Here is a 19,537-nt window from a genome sequence, read left to right as displayed (position 1 = left end):
TTTTCCTTATTCTCCCGACATACTGATTCTCCAAATGACATCATTCCACAGTTGAAATCAACAACAGGACATTCCTATTACATTTCCATTAAAGTTTTTTTCTTCCCCCTAGAACTGAAGTTTTGCCATTTCACACACCCCCCATGCGATATCTAGGACAATAATAATAAGAACGGAATTTTTGTCTTGTGGGGAAGTCTTTAAAACGAGGGCGGAGAGCTCAAAATAATGGACATTTTGATATTTTTCATTCTTTCTCGTGAGGCGCACAGCAGAACAAATGGCTTGAAGAATTGCGAACCATTTCCTATGGAAGTAACAATAAGGCAAAAAGGAACGAAAAAATAACCGAAGGAAAAGTCGGAAATTGTGAACGAAAAATCATTAGAACCTCCAAATGGAAGAGTCTTCTCGGGTCTTCTTTTCCCGTCCTTTCCAGTTTTTTCCTCTTTGTCCACGTCTTCCATTATGGAGAACGGTGGACGGACGGAGGGACGGACATTGGTTGAAGGGTGATGTTGAGATGAGGTAGGAGGGGAGGAAGGATGGGGTAAGGCGATTGTAATGGAATGGCCGCTGCTCGGATAAGTGGACCTTACCCCCTTTTTTTCCCACTTTCAAGAGTGGACAGGCTTTTTGGTGAAAAGGGGTTCTACTGGACGTTGAGTGATGCCGGGCATTTTATAAATTTGATTTGGCGCCAACTTTTTGGCGACAGTTTGGGAGTGTCTCACTGATGAATGACCAGTAAGACATCCTTTTTCTTCTCCTATTTCCTTGACTTAATAGCGCTGTGACAGACGGACATAAATTCGAACCATTGTAATTTCATCTTAAATATAACTTCTCCATAATTTAAGTATTTCACAATGAATATCAAAGAAATCATATGTCAACCTCCAGATCGATGCAGGAATCAAACTCAAATCGAAACACGAATATAGGTATTCTGTAAAGCCTTATGCAAACGGTTCAAGCCAATTTAAAAAATCGTCTCTCTGAAATTCCTACTTAAAACCTTTGACGAATTTTTATCAGCACGTTGCTGCCAATTATCAAACGGAATTAATGAAATTAAAAATCAAAAAGCTGATTTTACGAGCAAATTGGAATTTTTCTTGCTCTTTATTCAAATGAGAAACATCATATGTTTCAACGACGGGGTACTCATTTAATAAGAGTTTGCACTTTGAAACTAATAATGCAATTTAAGTTACAAAGAACTTGATGGAAAACAGCTATTTTTTAGCCAAACAGCTATATGTTTATTTTGTTATTAGAATAGTCTTTCTTCTTTGTTCAATAACCAAAGCAATAACATTAGAAACAGCAGTAAACACTGCATGTATTTTTATGTAAATATAGTATGATCAGTGCATTTTCATTTCATTAGCTCTTCTTTTCCCTTACCTTTCCTCACAAAACGCCTTTCTGTTTGGCATGGTTGTAAGAGAGCAAGCTGCCATAGCACTGGATCCAGGTTCGAATGCTAGAGAAGGCATGGATATTTACAAATCTGTAGTGTCTTTGTGGCATATTGGCACTTAAAATACTCTTGAGTCGAAAGTTTTTTCAGAAGGTTGTTGGTCAGGGAAGCGGAATAGGAGATCCTTAGATCGGTTCCATGGGGTGTTCGCCATCAAAATTGGGATGGAGCTTGGCATACTGATACTGTTATCTATAAGAATCCGAGACCTTGAATAACAAAATGCCCAGCCCTTTTCTTCTTTGCCACAATGAATTCGTGGGTCTCATCTAGATTAGATCAAAAGAATTAGACACAATAACTTTTTCCACAAAATCATAGGCATTTTATTTTCCGAACAAATTTTTCTGAATTATTTCGTGAGAAACTGTAAGTTTTGCTTTAAATCTGTGAAGAAAAGAAGGAAAAGATGTTATATAATATACGATGCAATTAAAAATTTCATAAATGGAAAATTATCAAACATTTATGTTCACTATTAAAACCAGTAATTTAATATTTAATTAATAATAACTGAAACAGACTGTGCAACAATCATTTAATAATTAAATAATAATAACTAAAATGTAGAAAGATATGGGCACATAAGATTTTAGAGAAACTTAGCAGTTATTCCATTTGAGAGCACGGAGCCATTAGCTCTCCAGCAATATTTCCAAACTATGATGTATCTACGCTAGATAACCCGAATCCTTCTAATATAATATTCACAGCGCTGATTTTAACACCGTACAGTATGTACCGACAACGCGTAAATTTGAAGAATGATGTTTTTAATTCTGTGTTGATAAAGAGCGGTCAAGGAAAACGCTACTTTGGCAACCCATAGTTTCTGAGAACAAATAAGAATGGAAAATTATTAAATAAATATTAAAACGCCACATTCTCTGAAATAAAAATGAATTTTATTTTAAATATTATAAGCATTAAAGCTACTAGAATTAACTACTATTTGTCAATTATTACATGTTTTCAAAGTATTATTGTTGATATGATACGAGAATTTATTTATTATTTACGAATCTGATTACTATTTACGGTGGTTGTAGTTATTATGCGCAAATTATCAACTTTGGTTTGACTGCTATAAACTAAAGTCATTTTGATATAGGTGGACATTTTGAGCACTATTTTAAGTAATCCTGCCATGGAAAGCATATCAAAGTTTATAAAATAATTTGTAGAGACATTAGGTATTTTTGGAAGCAGGCGAGATGAAAAATTAGTAACGCCTTCGCCGGGAATCGAACCACGGACCTCTCAATTACGCGCTGAGCGTTCAGACCACTACACCACGAAGGCTCGTTAAGAAGGCGGGAGAAATACCTTATAAATCAATAATAATGAACAAATTTTTTATTTTATTCATTATTACGCAATATTATTAAGCATTTTACGCATTATTATGTAGCATGATAATTAGTCATTCAGAATTTTCTCAAAAATTATGAGCACTATAAGTATGGCTAGCTAATTCTTCAGCAAGTTTTTATCTACTCAGAGCGGGGAAGGTCTGTATCCGTTGTTTACACGGCATTTATTGGACACTGTATACGATGAAAGCATTCGATTACAATACTGTGTGGATAAAATTAAATTCCTTAAGTTAATATATTTAAACTATTTACGTTTCGTGAATCCTTATTAGCCTGTGACATAAACACGGCTACTAGTTTATTCACACGCAATAAGCAGCAACGAAAGTTGGAAACTAAACGAATTGAATCAAATTTTAAACTAAATTGAACTGAACTGAACGGAATGAAAAAACACTTGAACATAATTACGAGAAACTTTTTGAAAACGAATTTAAAAATCCTGCATGCACAGATATACTTTTTTAGGTCTAGACGTATAGGGTGGGGGAAGAGAGATTTTCGGTATGTAAACCATATTTTCAGTATGACAACCGGGATAGTCATACCGCTTACTGTCATCCCGAAGGGCCCGATTTCGAATCCCGGAGAAGGCATGGATGTTTGTAAATGCGTTTTGTGTGTGTGGCATGTGGGCACTTTAAATATGCGTCGAGCCGAAAGTCCTCTTGACAGGTTGTTGGTAGGGGAAAAGAGTTAGGAGACCCCCGAACCTGTGCCTTCGTCAGAATTGGGGTCGGAACTGAGCAAAGTCGTACTGTCACCTGTATGGTGCTCAAGGCTGTTGCCAACGACAGGCGCCATCTTTCACTCTTTGCCACGATTAATATTGTGGTCTTGTTGCTGTCAGACAAGTGAGATAAATCACAACAGCAACAATAACAAAATTCTGCGTTTCAGGTTGGAACGAAATTAGTAAGCTTATCAGATGATTTCCTCTTACATACAACTTGGAATGGATATCAAATTCTTTTGAATAGTAGCAGTAATGTAAGCGAAGCAGTTTCACTAGTTCCTGATAAAAAGATTGTTTCCTGTTACTGGGAAAGTTTTAAACAGTTTTCTGATGAACATTATATAAAAAAAATTCTCTTTTTAAGCATAATTAAAACATTTTTGTTATATACGCATTTCATTTTTACATTAGCACCGAAAATTGCCCTGCTTTTCCATAAATTCCACCATCGAGTTACTGCAACTTTTATCAATATAATTTATTGTTCAAGCCATAGACCCTGAATCATAGTTTACTTATTGGTTCATACCATCATTGACAGTTAACGTAAATCTTTGAAATTAAATGTACTATAAAATTTCGCAATAAAGTACACGAGTTTTGTATTAGAAAACGATGAAATAATATCTCTTCCACCGCTATTTTTTGTTGGTCGCTTAATCATGTTTTACCATACTTTAACGTTATTTTCTCTAAAACTAGCTATTTTAGCGAAATTAACGTTAAAATTTCAGTAACGTCAATTTTTTTTGGGGGGGAATTAGATCTCTTTGATGATTTCTTTAGCTTATAAACCTGTAAACTTTAGTTAATAAGTTTACTTGTAAATTTAGAAGAAATACGTTTACCTTCTTTAGCTAAACCTGCATCTTTAGTTAATAAGACAAATCCTATGCTTCGTAAAGAGTTTAAAAGCGTAATTGCGCAACTGTGAAATCTTTTACTATTCATTTTTTTCAGTAAATGTCTCTCAAAATTGTTTTTTTCTTTTTCATTTATTCATTTATTAGCCCAAAGGAGCGTTAGCTCAGAAGAGCTGTTAACTTCGTTTTGGCATTTTGCGTCGATTCACATTCTGCCTTGATTCACTTTTCAAACTGTTGCCACCAAATATTATCGCCCTGTGTTATATTTAAAGAAATTGAATAATGAAGAATCTGCATAAATGTATGTATATTTCTCACATTGTAATAAAACAACGGTACCTAGAGCCATCAAATTTTGAATAACTTAATCCTCCTCCGAATATGGACATCTGGAAGCCCAAATTTGGATTTGTTTTATTATGAATTTCATACTTTGTAAAGCATTTATGAGTTTTTGATTAAGAAACTCAATGATTTGAACGCGAGGAATGGCAACACTATACGAAAAAAAATTTTTTTTTTTGATCTTCAGAGCGCGAGCCTGTGTATCGGATATTCTAAAGATATGCTCATTTTAAAATTATTTTGCGATACTGCGTTGAATTGAATTTTATGGTTTACATGCGAAGAACATGATATTTAACAAATAAAGGTAACCCTCAAAAGTTAAAAAAATGCATTTTGGGTGTATTTATATATATATATTGAAGCGATATATATCCAGAAAACTGGGCAGAATATTTATACTTCTGGACGAAGAAAGATTGCAATTCCTCCCCCCTTCTTACCATGTCCCTTCACGGTGTAACTGGAGAGCACACCCGGCTAGCAATGCGGAGATCATGAATTCGAGTCCCGGGGAGTGCAATGTTCTTTTTTCTTGTTTCCTGCTATAATAATCCTAATGATTCTACCTGATCTGCGTCAGATTTAATTGAACGTTTTAATTGAAGTTTTCCAATGAAATTAACATTAACCTAAAGTAGCATTCTGCTGAATTTTAATATTCACATTGGCAAGCTTCTCTTCCGTACAATATCATAATATGCATGAAACTTTCGTATCATATTATTATTTCATAATTTTACGTAAGAACATTTTTTATATGGGCATTTCAAGATATTGCATTTATATGAGATTATTTTTAAATGGCTTACATTCTCTGAATTTCTTAGCGTTAAATCCTTCCAATCTTAGCGTTCCTTCTCAAGCAGATCTAGAAGTTAAAAATCTTGGTAACCTTGTAGACCAATTAGTACACTGCAGACTAATTTCTAAAAGAAGGAGTTCAGCACCAACATTTAAATTTTCTTCATAAATCATATGTAGGTAATTTTAATGCTCATTAAAATTTCATTTGGTCAACTTGATGACAAACATCAAGTTTATACTGAGAAATAACTAGGTCTTCTGCATTTTAACATCATGCGAGTAGTTAAAAACGAGTTTTCTTACGTACTTTCTGGATATCAAGAAAGAACTTAGTGAGTAATCAACTCTATCATATAAAAATATACATTAATAGTTCCTCTAACACTTGTTTCACTGGTGTATATATGGAGCAGAGCAATAGTTTCACGACTGAGCATTAATATCCCAGTTCACTTTCTCGTATATAAAGTGCTATAAAATAAAACTAGTTAATTAAATTTATATATATTTGTAAGGTATTTTCGCCGAACTTACCGCGTGCCCTTGTGGTATAATTGGAAGCACGTCCGGCTGACAATCAAGAGATCTGGAGTTTTAATCCCGGAGAAAGCATTTTTGATTATTCATGTTTCTCGGCTGTAATAAGTAGCTAATCACCTTACAGGTACTAAGGTGGTAAACTAAAAGGTTGTGGACGATAATTCGCCACCACCAGGATTTGCCGATTGGGTCTCTTTCTTCATATTCACCCTTTAAGTAGGGAGAACGTGTTTTCGCTGTGTAATTGGAATCACGTCTGACTAGGAATCGGGAGGTTCGGAATTCGAATCCCGGCCAGGGCATTGCACATTAATAAAATAACGCTTTTTGACAATAATTACAGAAGATACAGCAGTTTACAAAAAATTATCGACAAATTCAAAGAAAATATGCCCTCAGATATTGAAATCTAACATCTAGCTTTTGGGTGTAAAATTATATAGATAAAAAAAAACCGATCAGATACAACGTACGTAATATGGCCAGTAGAAACACATTTTCAAAATGAAATTAATGCTGCAAATGTTCATAAAAATATCAGTTGGACGAATTGTGTTTAAATATATTTAAAATTGCATGAGCTATTTAAAATATTAAAAATAAAATTTTAATTAAAATAATTAAGAAGTATATTTATTGTTTTTACATCACTGTGTTTTCTAAGCTCTTCCAGATTGATTAAATTTGGAAGATAAATAAAAAAATTATATATGCCGAATGGCAAGATTCTGAAAACCGGCTAGGCATAAGCCCTCGAAGATAAATTAAAGACTTCATGTTTTACGCTGTAGTAACATTTGATAAAGTAAGGAAATTATAAATATTTACATAGCGACATTACGTAACGTAGCGCAGTGGTCTAAAACTTTTAGAAAGACTCAGATAAAAACGTTTCTAATGTTTCTAAGCGCTTCTAAATGAACAGCGGTTTTATTGAAGTTTAATGTGTTACTTTGTTCTCTCAAGGATGCTACTCAAGTCTAAATGATTTCATATTCTGCTTTGCATGAGAAACGGTGACGCGTACAATTCTTTCCCTCTATGCGACATTCATGTCTTCTACAGAATTCACATACTGTTTCTAAAGTGCTGGTGCCCATTTTCTTATTTGAAGCATGATTTGTATTTTGATTTTAAGGGAAAAAATATCTGGTCGTTGCTGAAGAGAACTAAATTTCCTTTTATCACTTTTCTTTCTAAAATAAGAAATTAGGGAATTTTTTATAGTTGCAGAGGCTAAATAATTTTTGCTGCTCTTAATATGTTCATAAAATTAGTAATTTCCTCTCCTTAAGAAGTTCGAGTCTCTTACTGAATAAATATTGATATACTGAAAAAAATTCCTAATGATATATTTAAAAACTTGTTTCAAAGCAAATGATTGCGTTATTTTATACTTCGATTAAACACGCAAAATGGCGACCGTCTGCGATTATATTTACACCAATCTAATAACGGTATGAGGTAAATAAAATACACTTCTACTATACGTGACTTGTAAATTTAGAGTTCTTGAGTAAAATAAATTTAGAGTTCTTGTAAATTTAGAGTAATGACTTGTAAATACTTTTTAATCACCCTATTTAGTTAAATGAGGCCAAAATGGGTACAAAATTGAGACTAGCTTTAGAAAGAAAGTATTGGATGGGTGGATTGTTGTTGCTATATTTCATTTGTATTATAATCTATTCTCGCTTGGCTTATTTTAGCTCTTTATACTGTTTAAAATTAAAATTGAGCAACGTGCTTCCGCCTTTCTGCACCAGCCGCTGTATCCAGTCTTTTAGCAGAATTTATTTCTGACATTAATTATGAAAAAAACCTCATTTAAAAACTTTCATTTCACATTGCCATGTTGCGATCTTACGTAAGATTTAATAGCTAATAGTTTCATCCTCAACTCGATTTCCAGATACATCACGGGCTAACTACATGAATTAACTGAAATATTATACAATGTGTTTAACACAAGAACGAGTCAGTTTTCCTTTAAAATCCGTTATGAAGGCATCCACCCTGAAAGAGAGACTCTTCGAATTTTTGGTATGATAAATTATTTATTTCCCTCGCACAGTATTTTCAAATGATTTTTTACAATATGCTTTTTTTAACTTCATCAGAGTTTGGAAAATGCTGTTCAAATATTGGCTGGCTGCTATAAATAGAGAGAGAGAGAGAGAGAGTAATTTTTTGACAATGTTTCTTTTCTGTTCTTCTGTTTTTAACTTCTCTTCACATGTATGTTTTAATTATTGGTTCCTTAAGTATTATGAGTGAATTTCAGATAGTAGCAATTTTGAATTCGGAACTGCTAAAACAAATTCTGGTAAGGTTGAAGAAAGCGTTGTTAAAACAATATTGGTTAGTAATTACTGTCAGAGAATTCTGGCATTACTGGCATCAGTACTGCTACAATACATGAATTCGGTATGACTACTCCTGAATGGCACGATGGTTATGCCTTGGTTTGTCTCCTCTGGTTCATTAAGCATGTAGCTTAATGAACGCATGTTCTGCATAATAATGTTTAAAAAATGTATGCAGTACAACTTCCTTAGAACTGAATGGGAGAAGTATGGAGTAAGAACTAGAGATTTTCAAGGAAAGATAAATCTAATATTTGGCAGGAAGAACTGCAATTTTAGATACAAATAGCCATGACATGTTTTTCTCGGAGCACCCAATAGAAATATACAAGACAGCTCAGTATCAGAGTTACAAACTTCCGGGAGGAGTAAAGTGCACAAAGAAGACTCGAAATCGCATAGCAACGTAAGGTCGGAAATGCTTTCCTGGTGCAGCGTTGATCCGAATGTTCTCGCTGGGAAGCTTCATTTCACACACGGACGCAGAGGTACTAGGATGTGTGATTATACGATTAAGAGATATGCATCCGGTATGTCCATCGGCAAATGTATACTAATGCGTTACATTTGCCATCTGATCGGGCGGGATGGTCCGGTACATTGACCTGCTCGATAGCCGGACCTATCGTGCCGGACCTATTGTTATTTCTTCTGGGGGCATATGAAAATACTGGTGTAGGATACCTGTTGGCAGGGCCTAGGAACTGGTTGTAATCATCTTACTAGCAGCCAGGGAAGTCCGAGACGTGCCCTAAAATCTACCAGAATATACCGAATTCCATGAGCCAGAGATATAAAGCATGCATTATAGCTCGTGAAGGACATTCCGACCGCCTTCTGTGATTTATGTTACTTTTGAGGATGTACATTTATTATTAAAACGCATGTTCACTTTACATGGTGTTCTTCCATTTCTGGTGTTTTGTATGTACGCTACCGCAAGCGCATGTTATTTCCGATATGCTATGTGATCTCGAGTTGCCTGCGTGCACCCTATCCCTCCTTAAGTTTGCAACTATGGTATTGAGGTACTTTTCACATGACTTTAATACTATTGATCTTTTATAGTCTCCATAATGTATCGTCCAGTTGCTAGTTTATTTCTTTAAAAAATGCTTCAGAATTATATAATACTGTAAACAGCTAGCGATACAAAAGAAAAGTTGTTGAGATACAAAACATTCAAAAGAAATAATAATTCCAGTTTCAATTTATTAAGTTTTAATCAGTTATTTGTCTAGATTTTAAATATATAACTTATAGGGCTTTTGCATATGAAAATTCTAAGATGTTAATTTGTGTATTCAGTACATTACGTACTAAGAATTATCACTTGTTTTCAGCCTTCTTAGGTTACTTAAATAAAAAAAAAATACCAAATAATAGGGCTGTATATGTGACCTGTTTTGTTTTACGTGCGAAGGAATATCATGCAAACTGTAAGAAAGGTAAGCAAACCTGAGATTACTGTTACTTAGCAAGTATGCTTATTAAAGACATTTTTAGGCTATTTCTGTTCGGTAAATTTATTTACTACCTTTTCTTTACATTAGTGAAAACGAAAGAAAAGAAATATTACGCAAAATGTTTAACTAATGCATGACACATAAAGAAAGTATCTTTTCGATGTCTCCCAAAGTAATGAAAATTACCGCTTAAGAATTTATAGATATTCACTATCTCTTTTAAGTGACGAAAATGAAATAATGTTGAAAGAAAAAAAGAAATAGTAGTAACGACAGCAGTTGTTTTGGCTAGTGTCAACAACGAAGGAAAAGTCGCCTATGTCAATGGATAAGAGCGATTTCATCCTTCACTCCTCCTCTGCTTCATACCACTCCGCCACCTCTCCCTTATCGCTAGCCATCTTGATACAAGGGCACTACGTCACAAGGAAGAAGAAGGTCAGCTTCTTATTGGCGCACCGTTTTCCTAATGCAAACTACGAAACCCGCCTCCCGATTGGTCGGAGTGCTTAGAAGCCACGCCGACAGTGGTTGGCATGGCAACTGGCATCTGAGAACGACTGCTGGAAACTGCCCGAGAAACAATGGCATCAAACATTTACCTCATATTGCAAAACATCAAGCGCTTTCCTTTTCTGCATGTTATGGAACAAAATTTCCTGTTTTAAGAATTTCGGAAACTAAGAAAAACTAAGTAATATGTGTTTACAACCATGGCTATTCTGAGAACAGAGATTTTTTGCAGCTGATCTTTAAATTTAGTTTTCTGTTTATTTTATGTGAAGTGATAATATTGAATTACCTGGGGAACTAAATACAATTATTACATGCTTGCCTAAAAATGTCTCTAGTGGGTAAATAACTGTTTCACCCACAAATATTCAAAAACTGGTAATAATTCATAATGCTTGTGCTTTGAAAACAGTTTCAAGTAGTGTTGGAATGTGCTTTATTGAATTATTTATAATAAGTTATCAACTTTAAGCATTTATGACTGTTTGTGATTTATGCGCTATTTTGCAGTTCAGTGATAAGCAAGAAAATTATATAAAAATTCGTTTCCATCCTTAAAAGTTTCATATTATTACCTCATTTCAATTTCAATGCTTGCTTTTCTGAAAGAAAAGGAATGGACTTATTAAACGTCGTTGAAATTTGAAGTAAGTTGTTCCTTAAATATATTTAACATATTACAAAAAAATTAATAATGTGGGATAAAAATGTATTATCGACTTTGCAAAGCTCAATTTTAGTAAATTGGTTGAATGTGGTTTTATTACCTCTAATCTAATATTTGTATAGGTTTAAGGTCTCTTAATATTCTATTGTTATTTCTATTACGTGCATGAAGACAAAGCAAATTTAACTAGAAATAATTGACTAATTTTTTTTAAATGCTTTATAGTTATTACTTTCAATGTTATGAGAAAGGCTCTTGAAACGTTTTATTCATGAAATGCATGCATATATATATATTACAACAAAATGATATTTAGCATTTTCATTCTACCAAGTATATTAAAAAAAAAAAAAAAAGAAAAAAAAAAAAGAAAAAAAAAAAGGACGCTATTCACATTGCAAGTATAATAAATTTAGAAATTTAGTGGCCCATTTTTTAATGATAAGTTGTAAAAATAATAGATAGTATGCATGCAATCTATTTGTATTGTATTATTTAGTAATTAATATCAAAAGTTAGAAAATATTACATTTTAAAAATTCAAGTTATTATAGATAATAATAAGTTTAAACAAACATTGCCCCAAGCAAATTAGCACAATGAGGCAATTTTAAGTAAATTAATGATATCATATAAGTAAACAATTCGTAAAGTTAATTTAAATTTAGCTTATATTTTCAATGCTTTAGAATATTTCTTCTAAAAATGCTTATAACTGCTATTTAAATTATTACCATTACATGTCAATGTAAACTAATTTATTTCTTATTGCAGTTAAAATTATCACTTAAGTTAAAATTGGAATGTAAAAAAGATTAAAGATTTTCACGAACTTAATAATTTCTTCAACAGAATTAAATAGTTCAGTTAATTTATTTGAATAACTAATTAGCGAAAATTTATGCAATAAATGTAACATTTCATAATACATTTTAAAGCATGTTATTGATCTCTGACCGCTCATAGACCGAATTTTCATAATTATTTAAGTAATCATATTCATATCCTTGTTTAAAGGACAGTTGATTTAAAAAAGAACTTGGATATTAACATATTTGCATACATTACAGTTTAAATAATACTTAATGCTCGAAATGTTAAGGTATAATTAACCATAAATTCTTAATTAAGACATTCTGTTTCTCTTATATGAACTGAAACTTCAAATTCTGTACAATTCTGTCAATACTTAAATAATAATACTTGTATTATTTAATAAAATGGAATTAATTAAAAAAAGGAATTAGATTAAAGGATATTAAACAGATCAGCTAATACTAATAAACAGCACAGAGCAACGAGAAGAAGCATAGTTTGATATTTATGTTATTGTATTTAATTACATTAACTTGCATATATGCAGTTAAAATTATCTTAGATTAGAGATGTCAAATAATGAGAAAAAAAATTAGAAAACTGTAGCTACTAAAATCACTTAGACAAGAAAAAAAAAAAAAAAAAAATTAACCGGAAACACTTTACGTTAAAAAGCCAAATTAAAGTAAAAGGAAAGTAGCAGCTAATATAGCGTTATAAATTATTTACAAATATAAAAATAAAATATAAAAACAGCATTTCATATATCTTCATATAAAAAATAATTATGTTTTACATTATGTACCGAGGAAAAATAGAAAATTCTAATGAAATCTATTTCCTTTATAAATACATAGCAGGTTTCTGAAAAAGAAATAAGTAACAAAATTTTTCTGGAAAAACGAATGATAATATTAAATTGCTCACAAACAAATAATTTGTGTTATAGGTAAACAGAATCTTTTCTGTAGTTAGGAAAAATGAATAATTCTGCAGTGATGTTAAATATCAAATTTTATAGGATTTTGTTTTCCTTCGTAAGACTTTATCTTTAAAAAAGGACAGAGAGGAAGAAAGAGAAAAAAGAAAATGTAATTAAATAATTGCAGCCACATAAGGTCAGAATATAGTACAAAATTTAGATTTATCTCTCATTAAAATGAAAACATAATGGAATTTCAGCATGGCATGCTTTAAAATAAATTTTGCAGACATGCGTTATTTAGACTTTATGTTTATATGTCAATGATATAATATTTTTTTCTAAAACTAGACAGAGAACAACTGACATTAAAACTCCTTGATTCATGTAAAAGTTGTCCATATTAGGATAACTTAATAATTATTGAAAAATGAAACATGAAGGAAGAATTTAATGTATTCTCAGTGGCGATTAAATTACCGTAATTTGTTTCATAAGTACTCACTTACAGGCGGAATGTTTGATGTAAATAACATTTTTATATTTTCAATATTGTTTGGAACATCATGATCATAAAACGTTATAAAGAAATTCTTCCAGAGTCACTTGCTTTTTGACAGGCAAAAACTTCGGAAGCGATTAAAAGCTGTTCAAATTTTCGCATTTTCTATTTATCGCTAGAGTCTAGAGGGACTGAGTCTTAAATATACAATAAAACGACAGCACTAATAACATTAATGGAAGAAGCGCGGGACGTTTCAACTCCGTAAAACGTGCTTTTCCTCATTGGCAACGATCCCGACAGAGAAAACAACACACAGGCATCCCAGTGGATCTTACTACGGCCCATTAGATGCGCGACCGCCGCACGCGCAAACCATCGGACAAGCGGCCTGACATTTTCCCTAATTGGAAAAGGACAGACAGCCTTACGAGTAGGGGGGTGGGAAGAGCGCTCGCTTGTGAGGCTCAGTGTTTAGGCGGAAGGGTCCCGAGAACGTAATTCGATTACGCGTCGCTGTTTTGAATGAGCGCCACGCAGGGCGATTGACAGCAGTACCAACAAGTTTGTGCCTCTTTGGGTACTCCGTTCTTTTCACAGATAGAAAGAAAGAATAGCGAAGAACAGTTTTCTCTGCAGTTTCTTCTCTTTCAGCTCGAGGAAGAATGTCCGCCTACCCTCGTTTAGCTGGAGAAGAGAGTCTGCATGCTGCTATGGATTACTCCTACCTGAACCAAGGAACTTTTGATGGCAGTTGTTCTCTGTCCACTATGGATTTACAGCCCAGTTGTCAGTTACCTTCTTCTTATGGTGATCTGGGACCTTGTGGAGGGCAAGTGGCCCAAGCCTACAGATATTCAGCCTCCCCTATGGCCAGGTCGTTTTCGGCTCCCCCGTCCGCAGCCATGTCCGGCCCGTCCGCCGCCTGCGGCATGATGTCGTCCCGGCCTCGGCATCATCTCCATCCTGACCATCCGTCAAGTATGGCACATGCGGCCGCTGCCCACCATGGACCTCCTCCATTTCCTGGATTACAAAACCTTCCAGGTAAGAAAAGGTTTATGACCGTTAAAAATCTTGTCACATATGTACTATAATACGGCAGCCTATCACCTTTTTCAGTGTTTGTTTACATGCAGTAATGCACCATGTTTTCTTAGAGTACGATCTAAAAGTGTATCTTTTCTTATCAGATCTTTGAATGTTGTCTTTGTGAAATATACTGAGCTGCAAATGAAGAGCTACAAAATGATGTCAATCTATATGATAATTATCATGCTATAGTTAATCAGTTTATGTCTAATGATTAATCAAATGGATTCTAAGCAAATATTTCGAGGTTTTAAAAACCTTTTTTTTACACTTTTTGAGAACGGCAGGGAAAATGAAGTAATTTTACCTAAATGGGCAATATTTTTATCACACGGCTTAATTGCATCCTTTTTTTTTTATTAAAAGCTGATGTTATATGCAAGTAAATGATTTTCTGAATCATATTAATATAAACTGTAAAAGATAAAATAATTTGTAGTATTTTAATTAATATTTCTGATTAACAATTTTATTGCATCGTTATCCTGCTTTAACATGCATTTTAAGTTAATAACAGGGCCTGTTGTGAGTAATAAAAATTAGCGAAGATACATAAAGCTGCTAAATATGAGTTAGTTGAAATGAATGCTTATTAAACAGTTTTAAACTATAAGCATAACTACAACAGTTCGAAGATATAACATATAAAGTAAAGCAAACTTTATTCGTTGGATCATGTTTCAGGCACTATATTTTGCACATGTATTTAGCGTTAAATGTCTTTGTAAACTTGGATAGAAATTTGAGAATAAAAATGCAATTACATACATGCAAGAATCAGGGTTTATTTATTTACTTATTACTACTATATACTTACTACTATATATTTATAAATTTTTCATTTTAGATATCTGGAAAGATAAGCGAAATATCACTCAAGGAAAGAAACATAATGCATTTAATTCCTTTCATTTTAGTTAATGTAAGAACGATAACTAATCAAAATTTAAAAAAGAAACCACCATTGTCTTTAAAAAGAAATCATCACTTACATTAATAACATTATGGCAAGTGACAAGTAAGTTAAAATAATTAAAGCTGGAGCTGCAAAATTGCAAGGTTAGGCTTGATGAATTTAAAACAGACTATTTGAATATACAGATTTTTCGAAAGAAAACAATTGACCAATATTCATTTGAAAGGAAAAAATAAAAGCACACTTTCATTAAAAAATTCTTCATTTTCTCCTTTATTGAAAGTAACAGAAACCAGGAATTAGAGCTTATGTGCTTACATTTTATAATCAATGTTAAAATTAATATATATTTTAGGGTATCTAGTACTCTGTGAGAACAAGAGTTATAAGTAATTAATTGGTCATATTGTTTATACTTTGTTATAATATACAGGAACAATATTTTTTCTACTTTTCCACATTATGCAGGAAACAAGCTGTGTATCAACACTACAAAATAGCTTTTTTGAGTATAAATTATTTAAAATAATAATTTCATTATTATTTCCATGTATTGAAGGAGTTTTAGGTATTTTAATTGCTTTAATCCGAATTTTAGGCATATTTTGCGTAAATGTGATAAACTGGACTAGTAAATACTTCTTAGTTGGTATTTAAAGATATCTGTGGTAGTTTTATTTAAATATTCCTATTAATAAATTATAAAAAGTATTAATAAATGGATGCATTAGTCAGAGTTTACAATGCATCGAGATACATTATTTTCCTAATTTCAATTTTAAAAACATGCCAGCCGCTTTGCTAAATATCATGTCTACATATCTGAAAGGCATTTTACTTGCTTTGCATGTAAAGGGTCATACATTAAATTTATGTAAGTAAGCTATTACTTACTTTTATTCATATTTATTTTAATTAAAACCATTTATTGATTAAAATTGGCTTACTGTTTATTCTATATAACTTTTTTTATTTTGTAAAGATATTATTTGTTTTATTCGGCCTTTTTTAAGCATTTGCACTATATGAAGGGAGTAACTGATGACTTATTGCTTTCGTGAAAAGATTTTATTTTTATTATTGTCTTATTTATAGTTATATATTATACTGAAATCATGAAAATAAATTTAACTATAAAACATAATTTTATATTTCTCGTTACTCTCATTAATTAAAATATTTTCAATTAAAGTTCAGCAATAATATTTATCAAGTTATAACTTTCGAAAGCATTCTGATAAATGTAGTCATAAAACTTCCTTCACCTTGGATATAAATTACCCCCAAAAGACAATCCCCAAATTTAGTAAAAACTGTAGTACGAAATCTAATTGTAGATAATACCTCATGATGCGGTTTTATGAGTATTGGATGCCCAAAGTGTAATTAACTGATTTTAATAAAAATTATTTACTCGACTTTTATTCTCTAAATTTAAATATCAGACTAATTTTTATTAAAATAACAAAACATGCGGATATTTCTTAAATACTCTGCGTTAATGAAGATGATTGGGTACCGAAGGTAAATAATTTTTATGGAAGACATTTTTATAAACGGGGTATAAGTACTGAAATGCTTACGGCTTTTGTTATGGTCTTACCATTATAAAGCAAATTCCTTTGGTATGTTGAAAAAGAAGGATTGAAAAATTCTGTTAATTGACCATATTATGATAAAGAATGTTGTTTACAATAATTTTTTTAAACGAGAAAGAAATAATGGTCTATTACGGATAGAGACAGGCAGTGCACTTATTTAATGAGACAGTCATTTCTAAATTTTCTGAAAATTTTAGGAAATGGCTTCAGAGTCATATTATAATTTTTTAGCATTTAACGCATTCCTCTAACACCAGGAAAATAAACCTGGAAGCGAATCATAGTTAGGTTGAAACAATAAGAAAATAATTGTTTTTAGTTACCAAATCGATACAGTCCTGTGTATTAGCTTAGCCCACTCATATTAAAATATTGATAAAATGAGCATATATTTTTATATGCAAGCGAAATATTTTTGTGAATATTTCATGATTTTAATACTAAACAAATCTTAGCTTATAACATGAAATTAATAAAAATGGCACTAATGTACTTACTAAGCATATCAGTTGGCATGTGTTAATAAATTTAAATATAAAACAGTTTTCAATAATACTTTACCGCAGACTTATATTCCAAGAGTAGTTGTTTTCATATTTATTTACTAAAGCATCAGCACAAGTAGCGACTTCTCTAATTACTTCCAATTCTGAGAATTACTGCATAGCTATAATAACAAACATATTCATTTAATGTTTTTCTTTCACATTTGCATTGCATTCATTACAGCCGCGAAATAATTCATAGACAGTAATAAGTTTAAAAGGTAAGGAAAAATTCAAAGAATCTTCATAGAAACCCTATATGTTTTCACATACTGTAATTTTAAATTAGCAGCTACAATAATAAATATGATGCTAACAAATAACAGCATATTCGTAAATTTCCTGATACCTAAATTTTAAATTTAATGCAACAAATGCTTAAACCAAATGAGCTGTACGCTTTCTGTTAAATAATGAAAGTTACGTAAAAGACTCATATCTGGATCGGATGTTATAACAGAGGTTAGTTATAAAAGAAAGCTTTCCATTAGTGCTTAGAAAAAAAGTAAAATTTATTTTCTAAGCATACAGAAAAGTTACATATTTCATAAAATGCTTGATAAATATTTAGCACTGTTAATATCATAAATACAACATTATAGTTTTATGTTTTGGTTAACTGTATAGTTTGACAGTATAGTTAAATATAATTTATATTTTAACTTGTATATGTTTAATAATATGTAAGTACAAAAAATTATAAAAAATGCTTTTGCCAGGATAATAAAAATATGACACTACATTTGGATCTATTTTCTTTAAAAATAAATTTAAGTATGTGAAACATTAACGAAGCTGCAAATGAAATGGAAATTATGCAATTTTTCAGTCCGAAATAAATAAGCAAAGATTTACCATTAGTTAAAAAAATTAAAGTAGTAACATAATTTTACTTAAACTAAGAAAAATATTAAAAGATGCATTCTCTTAAATATGTGTATAAGCACACATTTATCAAAATAATTTCTTCCATCAACAAACAGTAAATGACTTCTTAAAAATTTGCACCAAGAAAACGTTGTGTTAATTTGCCAATATTTATTAAGAATACCATCTGAAATAGACCGAGATATTTCATAGAGGAAGTAGATAAGCTTACATAAGATTATTCAGTATAATACCTTTCAATGACTAAAGCAAATCTAAGGTTGAATGCTATCAGTGCTAAAAACTTAATGGCATTACCACATATCTTCAAAGAAAAATCAAATCTAAATTGTACAAAGCATACTGTGTAGATCATTATCGAAGCTTTATTTTAAGATCAGAAGGCATGCACAACAGAGCAGTAGAATAGCTAAAATAATAAATTTTCTTCTGCAGCTTAGATGATTATTGGAAAGTTTTCTGTAGATTCAAGGACAAACAAAATTAATTACTATTTTATTTTAATTCTTAAAATCATGTAGAATTAATTTCATGCTAGCACAGATAACATTAATGCTATTATTAAATTTATTAATAGCTGTGGGAATATTATCCAGAAAAATATGAGTTTATATATAGGGAAAAGCTTTCCTAGTATCAGATATTTATTTAAGCACTTTCGTCACAACTGACCAAGTTTTAACAATTTCCCCCCTTTTCCCCTTCTTTTCGTTTTGTAAAAACCTTTACTCAAAAAAAAAAAAAAAAAACTCAGTAATTCTGTTGTTGAAATATATTAACAAAAAAATTCTACATTTCATAATTCTATTAAGTCAGATTTGTAAACAATGAAACTACACAAAGAGAGAGAGGCTTCCAGGTAGCAGCGACCTTTCCATAAAGCTCCTACCAAGGAGAAGCGAAAGACTCAGTGGTCGTCATAAAAATGCATGTTTTATAATGAAATTTACTTGTAAAAGGAATAGAATAATCCTTTTTATTTGATTTGGAAAGAACATCATCTCAAATATCTCCAGTTATACTCAATCAAGTGTTAAAAATTAATTTATGATTTTTTAATCTAAAGAAACTTAGGCATGAGGGATTT

General features: G+C 31.6%; 1 protein-coding gene and 1 long non-coding RNA gene across 3 annotated transcripts in view; one reads left to right on the top strand and one right to left on the bottom strand.

The window, feature by feature from the left end:
- Positions 1 to 1,092: 1,092 nt before the first annotated feature.
- On the bottom strand, positions 1,093 to 17,685 carry LOC146992957 (uncharacterized). Its single transcript, XR_015038927.1, has 3 exons — positions 17,579 to 17,685; positions 14,207 to 14,434; positions 1,093 to 1,755 (listed from the first exon to the last, which is right to left on the bottom strand). It is a non-coding gene; the product is annotated as an uncharacterized LOC146992957 (long non-coding RNA).
- LOC118199406 (uncharacterized) overlaps positions 10,549 to 19,537 on the top strand; it is a 145,888-nt gene continuing 136,899 nt past the window's right edge. The window contains exons 1-2 of one of the 2 annotated variants that reach the window (XM_085809141.1): positions 10,549 to 11,148; positions 14,063 to 14,455. In XM_085809141.1, coding sequence (XP_085665267.1) covers positions 14,074 to 14,455 — 382 coding nt within the window. In that variant the 5' untranslated portion in view covers positions 10,549 to 11,148; positions 14,063 to 14,073. Of the gene's footprint in view, positions 11,149 to 13,822; positions 14,456 to 19,537 lie in introns of those variants that run through there. The other variant, XR_015038926.1, reaches the window with a different exon arrangement.

The sequence above is a fragment of the Stegodyphus dumicola genome, chromosome X2 (assembly GCF_044657685.1).
Source record: "Stegodyphus dumicola isolate Sdum_Otavi_A_Nest chromosome X2, ASM4465768v1".
Classification (NCBI taxonomy): Eukaryota; Metazoa; Arthropoda; class Arachnida; order Araneae; family Eresidae; genus Stegodyphus; species Stegodyphus dumicola.
This window is presented reverse-complemented; position numbering and strand designations above follow the sequence as displayed.